The sequence below is a fragment of the Leptonychotes weddellii genome, chromosome 9, assembly GCF_054177405.1.
Source record: "Leptonychotes weddellii isolate Sample4059 chromosome 9, ASM5417740v2, whole genome shotgun sequence".
Taxonomy (NCBI): Eukaryota; Metazoa; Chordata; class Mammalia; order Carnivora; family Phocidae; genus Leptonychotes; species Leptonychotes weddellii.
In genome coordinates, this window is record NC_138377.1 from 13249348 (window position 1) to 13259660 (window position 10313).

At 39.4% G+C, this 10313-nt stretch overlaps 1 protein-coding gene across 1 annotated transcript in view; it reads right to left on the minus strand.

Moving 5' to 3' along the window:
- Positions 1-1599: 1599 nt before the first annotated feature.
- The window catches only part of SPATA7 (spermatogenesis associated 7), a 29318-nt gene continuing 20604 nt past the window's right edge, over positions 1600-10313 (minus strand). Inside the window, exons 6-9 of the mRNA XM_081829742.1 lie at positions 8604-8657; positions 7159-7236; positions 2574-2631; positions 1600-2318 (exon numbers count right to left, since the gene is read on the minus strand). Of these exons, the coding sequence (XP_081685868.1) occupies positions 1749-2318; positions 2574-2631; positions 7159-7236; positions 8604-8657 (760 nt within the window). The 3' untranslated portion in view covers positions 1600-1748. The remainder of the gene's footprint in view (positions 2319-2573; positions 2632-7158; positions 7237-8603; positions 8658-10313) is intronic.

Here is a 10313-nt window from a genome sequence, read left to right on the forward strand (position 1 = left end):
GGTGACTGATGGGGAGACTCAGGCTGGGAGCCAAGCATAGGGTTGAGGATCTTTTAGGAGACTGAAGAGGATTGTAGGATGGGAAAGGAAGGGGGTTGCTCAGAAAGTTGGGAGGGGCGGAGAATTCCACAGGTGGGAGCTGAGGGGTAGGTGGGGCTGAGGAAGGGCTGCAGCAGGGTGACTTGGGGCCTAAGATATTGGGGGAGAAGTGGGTTGGGTGCTCAGCCCCTCTATACTGTACTTTGCAGGTTGTCCCTGAGCCTGAATCCTGAACACAGTGGTGACAGTCAGCTTCCCATGAGAGAGATAGATCTTCACCTATATACCACCAGAAATCAGCTCTAATACCTCCAGTGGTATGCACTACCTTTGTGGAAACACTGGTGTGGGCAGGGGATGATAAAAGCCTGAGTTGAAGACTGGAATACTTGGGGGCCATTGCTAAGTTTCTAGAACATCTGGGTTATCATCATTATTTTGTTTCATCTTTTTATCCTTCATAGTCCCTAGGCATGAAACTGGGACTCGAATATTCCATTATCGTAAGCAGTTGAAAAAATATGAATAGAGGTAAGTCTTCTGAGACATATCTTTTTTTTTTTTTAAAGATTTTATTTATTTAGTCGACAGAGAGAGACACAGTGAGAGAGGGAACACAAGCAGGGGGAGGGGCAGAGGGAGAAGCAGGCTTCCCACTGAGCAGGGAGCCTGATGTGGGGCTCGATCCCAGGACCCTGGGATCATGACCTGAGCCGAAGGCAGACGCTTAATGACTAAGCCACCCAGGCGCCCCTGCTGAGACATATCTTAATAGTAAATATCCCACTCATGAACTACAAGGCCAAGAGAGTATCAAACTGGGTTGATAGAATGTTTGCCCTCATTAAGAAGGGACATTTTTCGGAGCTGACACTCTGCCTAGCTCACTGATAACTAGAAAGGCCTTGAAGCTTTAGATATTGCAGGAAAGTGAGAAAGAAGAAATTAAAGATACTACAGATAAGGCTTAATGTTTCAAGATCCATGCCAGATCATAAACCATTTCCCAATGCATACAAAATCACTTATGTCTGGGTAAAGTATCGTCCCCTGAAAAGCAACTTTAGAGATTGTGGCCAACAGATCGTAGGGGGACCCCGTGATTCTCACCTTCTGGCATTCATACCCTTGTACAATATCTCTACTCCTTAAGTGTGGGCAGGACCTGTGACTTGCCTCTAACTAAAAGAAGGTAGCAAAGGTGATGGAAAGTCGTTCCTGTGATTACATTATGTAATATCTCACTAGCCTTCAAGAAGCAAGCAGCGATGCTGTGGCTGCTTACCAAGTGGTAGGGAATGGTGGGCAGCCTCTAGAAGCTGAGGGCAGCCGATGGCCTGCAAAAAAAAAAGCCCTCAGAGCTACAGCTCAGGGAAAGGAATTCTGCCAACAACCTGCAAAGAGTTTGGAAGCAGATTCTTGCCTCAGTCAAGTCTCCAGATGAGACCATAGCCCCAAATGACACTGGCTTTTAGCCTTGAGACCCAGAGCAGACACATCTAAGTTATGCCCAGACTCCTGATACACAGAAATTGTGGGATAAATAATACATGTGTGTAGTTTTAAGCTGCTAATTTAAGGTACTTTATTATAGAGCATAGAAAGCAAATACAGAAGTCTTAATATATGAAAGAATAAAACAGAGGAAAAGGAATATTGAATTACTGGCCTTTTGGGATATTTATTAATGAAGATCACACATCCAAAGGTCAGTCCTCAATGCTCATTTCCATGATTTTAAGAGTCGGTCCTGCCATGTCATGACTGTTGTCACCTTGGACACTGTGAAGCTGAAGAGCCGGGGAGAGTTCTGTGCTAAGACAACATAATTCAATTGAAGTCTCTGCCTTTTCAGTGTCACTATCCCCTTCAATGACATTCACAGAGGTCTCTTGGTCCGTTAAGCTGTCAGAGACACTCGGATTTTTGTCATCCCAAACTGAAGGTCCAAGGTTTGTTTCATCATTCACTTGTTGAATTATAACCCCTTCTGAGTACTTTGATTTATAGATGGGTAGGAAAAATTCATTTGGTGAACACAGTCTCTCATTTTCATCCTTTGGTACAGACAATAACATATCCAAAGCTTTTTGGTATTCTTGACGTTCCTGCTGAATTGTGGTATCATGTTTACTTTTATCTTCATTTTCTTCTGAATTCTCAGCCTGTTCAAAATCAAGTAAATTCAGCATATCAGTATCATCCAGCTTTACTGAGTTTTCTCTGGATGTGCAGCCTAAGTCCACCTTCAGGACATGCAGCAGATGGCGCATTTTTTCCTAGGATTAAGACAAGACGGGAATAATTACATTAATTAGGCTCGTCAAATTGAATTACTTTTGTCTGCAGTGCTGCTCATCTCAGCAGGGTTAATACTTCTTTCATCACCCACCCCCCGCACCCCACCATACATACAAAAGGTACAAGGGAAAAACAGCACTTGCTTTTAATGCATTTTTTGAGGCTATGGAAAAACTTTAAAATTCTTTCCATATTAGAATTTTTTTCTAATGAATGTCTAAAGAAAGACAAACCTCTTCCAAATGATGTTTATTTTGTTTTATGTGTCGCTCAAATAGGCGTTCTAAAAACCTAAAAATGATAAATAGAAATGTTAATGTCTCAAAATCAGAAAATCAATTAAATACAAAATAGCCATGCAACAACAGAACTACTAAAGGTTGAAGAGTATTTTCTTTCCAAAGCTAAACACTTAATCCTTCCCTGTTCTGTCAAGTTCTCCAATTTGGGAGCTAGTATGGCTTTTGTTTTTGTTTAACTTTTGTAACAGATGCCATTGTTTCTGAAAGATTATGTAACACTTACATTTCTGTGAAAATATTTTAAAAGAGGTCCAACAATACCCCTGCCACACACCAAAAAGCATGTTTTCCCTCTCACGCATCTATGCAAACACCAAAAGCCTCTCCCTCCCCTTCTCTTTCACATACACAACCCCCAAACCAAACCCTAAAGGAAATTCTCTTACAGTTATTTTACAATGCTTCCTCAATTATACTTGAAAAAAAATTCCACTGATGGTAAATCCACATAATAACCTAAAAGCCATCACTCATCACATACCACCAAGGGCCAGACATCTGTGCCACACACACAATCATTATACCTCTAATCACGACCAGTTTTTGGAGAGAAAGGTATTGTAAAGATCATTTTAAAGATGAGAAAATGATCTAAGATGATGACTTCCTCTCTCCTAAGGTCACAAGCCATTAAGAGAATTTAACCCAGATGTGTCTGGCTCCAGAGAAATTATTTTTCAACTGCACTATGCTTGTCTTGTTATCACATGAATGTATCAATACCTTTGCTGAAAAACAACTCCTTTGTTACCATTTGTTATTATCAATGAAGTAAGCCAATCTTAGATTTAGTAGTTCTGCTTTATTCAGCAATTTTTAAAAAAGATTTATATATTTGTTTTAGAGAGAGAGAGAGGAGAGAGCACACGCACAGTGGGGGAGGGGGGAGGGGCAGAAGCAGAGGGAGAGAGAATCTCAAGCAGACTTCCTGCTGAGTGGGGAGCCTGACATAGGGCTCGATCTCATGACCCATGAGATCATGACCTGAGCTGAAACCAAGAGTCAGATGCTTAACCAACTGGGCCACCCAGGTGCCCCAACTTAGCAATTTTTTAAAAGCCCAAGAAATCTGTATTCTACCTTTTATAAACAATACATACTGTTTGGGTACCTATTTTGTTTTTTCTCATCAACCATTATATTTTGAACATTTTTCTGTATAAATAAATTCACTTCTAAAACATCATTTTAAGTCCCTGAACAGAACTTGCTCTTGTAGATATTCAACAATTTATTCAACCAAACCTTTACTATTCAATGTATGGGTTGGTTCCATTTTTTTGGTGCTTTTATAACAAATGCTGCAATAAATAGCCTTATAATCTAAAAGAAAAATTTAAGTTTTTTTCTACGATAAACACATGTTCTGTGCAAATGTTTTTTGTTTTTATTTTTGTTTTGCTTCTAACCTGTGCTTTATTTTTTGATTTACAGTTGGAATCTTAATATTTTTGTTGTGGTGGTAAAAAACAGGTAATATAAAATTTACCATTTAACCATTTTTAAATGTATAGTTCAGTAGTGTTAAATATATTCACATTGTTATGAAACAGACCAATAGAACTTTTTCATCTTGCAAATTTGAAACTCTATAACCATTATGAAAACATTTTTAGCCACCTTTTTTAAACAAAAGTAGTAAACAGAATTATTATAAAAAAAAAACTTAGGGGCTCCTGGGTGGCTCAGTTGTTTAAGCGACTGCCTTCGGCTCAGGTCATGATCCTGGAGTCCCGGGATTGAGTCCCGCATCAGGCTCCCTGCTCAGCCTCTGACTCTCCCCCCTCTCATGATCTCTCTCTATCATTATCTCTCAATAAATAAATAAAAATCTTTAAAAAATAAAACAAAACAAAAAACAAGAAACTTAGGTCTTTTTTTTTTTTTTTTAAAGATTTTATTTATTTATTTGACAGAGAGAGACACAGCGAGAGAGGGAACACCAGCAGGGGGAGGGGGAGAAGGAGAAGCAGGCTCCCCGCAGAGCAGGGAGCCCGATGTGGAACTCGATCCCAGGACCCTGGGATCATAACCTGAGCCGAAGGCAGTCGCTCAACTGACTGAGCCACCCAGGTGCCCCGAAACTTAGGTCTTTTAGTGTATCTTTTTATAGCAATAATACAAATGTTTAATTAAAAAAAACTTCACATAAGAATAGAAATAATTCATTAGAAATGTTGTACTTGACATATTTCAACAGGGAAAGCATGTAGTATAAATAATGGAGTTCTATGATACATAATGTTAAGTGAGCCTTTGTGCCCAGTGAACTTTAGATAAATAATGTTCAAGCTGATTCAGAACCACATAGTTTCCTTAAGATATGCAATATCTAATCTGGTTTTGCAAACTTCCCATTTCACTTACAGTGTATAAACCTAGTTTTTAATTTGTTCTCACTTTACAAAATGCTTGCTTTTGATTCTCATGACAAGTTTCAAATAGTAAAATGAGATGATGGATCTTTGCAAATAAGCAAAAATTTGGTTCACCAGTCTATTACAACTAAGAGATATAGTGTTTGTTTTTGCATAGTTATAATTTTTTTTTTTTTGTAGACTCTGTGGGATTTTTACATGGATGTAATGTCTGTGAATAAAGACAGTTTTACATCTTTCTTTCAAATATGGGTATCATTTTCTTCTTTTTTTTTTTTTTGAAGATTTTATTTCTTTATTTGCCAGAGAGAGAGAGAGAGCACAAGCAGGGGGAGCAGGGAGGGAGAGGGAGAAGCAGACTCCCCACTGAGCAGGGAGCCCGACGTGGGGCTGGATCCCAGGACCCTGGGATCATAACCTGAGCCAAAGGCAGATGCTTAACTGACTGAGTCACCCAGGCAACCCTCATTTTCTTCTTTTCTTTTTTTTGTGATAGATTTTTAAAGATTTATTTATTTAATTTTTAGAGAGAGAGAGAGCATGAGCTGGAGGGGCAGAGAGAGAATCTCAAGCAGACTCCATGACGAGTGGGGAGCCTGATACGGGGCTTGATTCCACGACCCTGCTATCACAACCTGAACTGAAACCAAGAGTCAGACACCCAACTGTCTGTGTCACCGAGGCGCCCCGTGATGGATTTTTTAAATTGAGGTGTACACTAACCTTATATTAGTGTAAGGTATACAACATGATTCAATATTTGTTTATACTGTAAAATAATCACCAAATAAGTCTAGTTAACATCCATCACCACACAGTTACAGAATTTTTTCTTGAGATGAGCACTTTTAAGATCTACTCTCTCACAGGGGCGCCTCGGTGGCTCAGTCGTTAAGCGTCTGCCTTCAGCTCAGGTCATGATCCCAGGGTCCTGGGATCGAGCCCCACATCGGGCTCCCTGCTTGGGGGGAAGCCTGCTTCTCCCTCTCCCACTCCCCCTGCTTGTGTTCCCTCTCTCGCTGTGTCTCTGTCAAATAAATAAATAAAATCTTTTTTTTTTAAAAAAAAGATCTACTCTCTCACAAAGTACTTTCAAATACGCAACAGAGTACTATGAACTACAGTCGCCATTCTATACGTTACATCCCCATGACTTATTTATTTTATAACTGAGAGTTTTACCCTTTGACTACCTTTGCCCATTTCGCCTACCCCCACCACTGGCAACCACCAATCTGTTCTCTGCATCTAAGAGAAATAACAGTATTTAAATGAATAAAATCTGTTCTTTTCTGTAACTCCCCCAAACTGTGAACTTGCCTTATACGGTAAGAATTAAACATTCTTTATAATTTGCTATCAATTATAAGAATATGTCCCCCTAAGGGGCGCCTGGGTGACTCATTCAGTTAAGCATCCGACTTTTGGTTTTGGCTCAGATCACAATCTCAGGGTCGTGAGATTGAGCCCCGCATTGGGCTCCATGCTCAGTGAGAAGTTTGTCTCCCTCTCCTTCTGCCCCTCCCCCCACTTGCATGCTCTCTCTCTCAAATAAATAAATCTTCTTTTATTTTTAAAAAATATTTTATTTATTTATTTGACAGAGAGAGTGCACAAGCAGGGGGAGTGGCAGGCAGAGGGAGAGGGAGAAGCAGGCTCTCCACTGAGCAGGGAGCCCAATGTGGGGCTCGATCCAGTACCCTGGGATCATGACCTGAGCCAAAGGCAGACACTCAACCGATTGAACCACCCAGGTGCCCCAATAAATCTTTTTTTTTTAAATACGTCCTCCCATGGGGTGCCTGGGTGGCTCAGTTGGTTAAGCGACTGCCTTCGGCTCAGGTCATGATCCTGGAGTTCCGGGATCGAGTCCCGCATCGGGCTCCCTGCTCGGCAGGGAGTCTGCTTCTCCCTCTGACCCTCCCCCTTCTCATGTGCTCTCTCTCATTCTCTCTCTCAAATAAATAAATAAAAATCTTTAAAAAAAATAAAATAAAATAAATAAATATGTCCTCCCCAAGAAAGCAATATAATTTTTCATTTCCTAATATGTAGAAATAACTTAAAGGAATCAACATGATAAGGAAGAATATTTAATGTACTATTCAACCACCATAATATAATTTAAAAAATCTAACCTGTTTGAAAATAAACCAAGTTTCAAAATTTCATCTGTTACATCTTCAATGAAGCTCAGATATAACAGTTCTTCTTCACTGTGAAAACAAAGCAGTACACAGCATAAAAATTATTTCCTACTTACACTGAAAACTATAGGAAACACGAGTACCTAATTAGAAGTATCTACCACTACGAGGACAAATATACTGCTGTCTCACATTCAAGAGGAATGTTATAAAAAAAACCCTTATGTCTACATTCTTAAATTATGCAAAGAAAGATGAGAAAATGTTCCCTAATCAAGTAAAATTTCATAGATGTGTATAGCATCCATTCAGTACTAACAGACAAGCAGGAATTAAAACAGCAAACAAACAAAAAACCAATAAAAAAAACCCCCACACACAAAACAAACAAAAAACAAAACAGAGCAACCAAGGACAAAAGGGCAACCAAATGTGAACCACTGGGGGTGTGTGTTCTTGACAAGCATTTTACAGGTCCTGACTCCTGACCATGTCAAGCAGCAGAGGTGTGAGCCCTGTGCATGGCACTTAGAGGAGGGGAAAGACGAAACTCATCCAGAGAAGCAAGAACTTCAAGTATGAAATCCTCTTCTGCTCCTAGAAGAGCATCTTGTTTGAAGGTTGGGAAATTTATTGAGCGGAAAAAATTATTCTTTTTTTCTCAAAATGTATGGAGAGGAAAAAAAATATGATAGTAGAGAAATTTATGTATATAAATACAGTGATAATTTTTAATTATGTGGGCACATTTCTTTATCTTATATTTTAATAACTAGTACAAGAAAATGGAACATTATTATAAATTTGATTTTAATTAGCTGAAATCAGTGAATTGATAGAAATGTAAGTAGCAAGCAACCACACAATTACTCAATAAGTAAATGTAAGGGGAAGAATTAAGAAAATCAGATAATAGAAGATTAAAATGTTATATAAAAAGTTACACTTTCAAACTGATTGTCAGGCTCTAATATTTAAGCAGCAAGTTTGAGAATAAATGAAACTCTATAAAATAGATGATATTCCCTGAAAAAGTGTACCTTAACTAAAACGACATTAAAACATAGAAGTATGCTATCTGTAAAGACCTGGTGGTTAGAAACTCCTGGAAGGGTATCCTGAGCTATCCAAAGTCTGCATTTCTCTAAAACTCTTGTTATTCTTATTTATTTTTATGGGTACTAATTATATAAAAAAACAACCAGCAGGCATTATTAACTTAGGGACAAATTTCCCCTGGACATAAAGATGAAGTGATTGATGACTACTTCAGAAAATTCTGATCATTCTCCAATTTAGGGTATATTATATGATTGAACTCCAAAGCTAGTTGTAAGAGAAATCAGTATTCAGTCCAGATTTATTTAATAATAGTTTGTGTGATTCTTAATTCTTGATTTCCACTAAGCAAAATGAAGAGGTCAAAAAGATCTTACTCAGAGTGGAGTTTTCTCTCTGGAGGAAGCTGCAGGGAATACTGACGTACTGCCCTGGGAAGAGAAAATTACAATATTTGAACAAAACAATGACTGGCATGCAATAAGTATTCAATAATATTATATATTAGTAATAATGTATTTTAGAATTTTTAAAGTACTTTCATATCCATGATCTGATCTAATATTCAGAACAACCCCGACTGGTATATTGGGTAGGTATTATTTTTTCCACTGACTGATGAGTTCACCAGGGGGCAGAATGGTTGGCTAACTTGCCAAGGACAGGTGTTAGTAAGTAGCAAAGATATTTTTAATTAGTCTTCTGACTACAAATTCACTGTATGTATGTATGTATGTATGTATGTATGTATTTACTAGGCTCCACGCCCAGTGTGGGGGCTTGAACTCACCACCCTGTGATCAAGAACTGAGCTGAGATCAAGAGTGGGATGCTTAACCGACTGGGCCACCTCGGTGCTCCCACAATCCTTTTCCAAACTGGACTACAGCACTTACCTAGTACACACAATTTCACTTTGACTAAGGTTAACATATAAATAATGCTGGAAACAGATTACTTCCCCATGAAAAACTGTTTTAAGTTGGTCATCATGATAAATTTTGTCAATATTTAGTTATGTCATCATTAGTTAATTCCAATCTTTTTATTCAGGTATGCTCGATTATAAATATTTTTACTTCTTTTAGATAGAAACTACTAGAAAAGATAAATATTCCTTTCTTTAGGCCATTCTTTATATTCATTTGCAGAGTGGCTCAAGAGTTAGCTTATAAATCTTGTTATGAGTACTGAAGCATCATGAATTTCAAGACAAGAGAGGTTAGCAGTGAACCGCCCACAGCCCTGCCAGGTGCCGTCTCCCTGGGCAGGTTCTGAGGGATCACATGTGCTGGCCTTCTGGTCTGCTCTATGACACCTCATTCTTGCCCTCTTTTTAATCTCTAGTCCTTTATTTACACCTTCTTCATCTCATATACAATCTCTGACACTGGACATACATTTGACAGCTGAAACTACCAGAGGCATTTTTGCTAACCTATCATTTTTATCTAGGTGTAGTATTCCGTAATTACTAAATATGATGCATAGTTTTTTTTTTGTTTTTTTTTTTTAAGATTTTATTTATTTGAGAGAGAGAATGAGAGAGAGAGAGAGAGAGCACATGAGAGGGGGGAGGGTCAGAGGGAGAAGCAGACTCCCTGCCGAGCAGGGAGCCCGATGCGGGACTTGATCCTGGGACTCCAGGATCATGACCTGAGCTGAAGGCAGTCGCTTAACCAACTGAGCCACCCAGGCGCCCCGATGCATAGTTTTTAAAAACAGTGCCAGTACACGGCAGTGACAGATAAAACACTAGCATATGGGGAATATTCAAAATCATGAATTATGAATCCTCAAATCGTGAGGTTCCTCAGTATTATTTCTGCCACAGATTTTGTCTTCAGGAAAATCCTTTTTCCCTTCCTTCCTCCCTCCCTCCCTCCCTTCCTTCCTCCCTCCCTCCCTCCCCCCTCCCTCCCTTCCTTCCTTCCTCCCTCCCCCCTCCCTTCCTTCTTTTCCCCTCCCCCCTCCCTCCCTCCCTTCCTTCCTCCCTCCCCCCTCCCTTCCTTCTTTTCCGCTCCCCCTCCCTTCCCCCTTCCTTCCTCCCTCCCTCCCTCCCCCCTCCCTTCCTTCTTTTCCCCTCC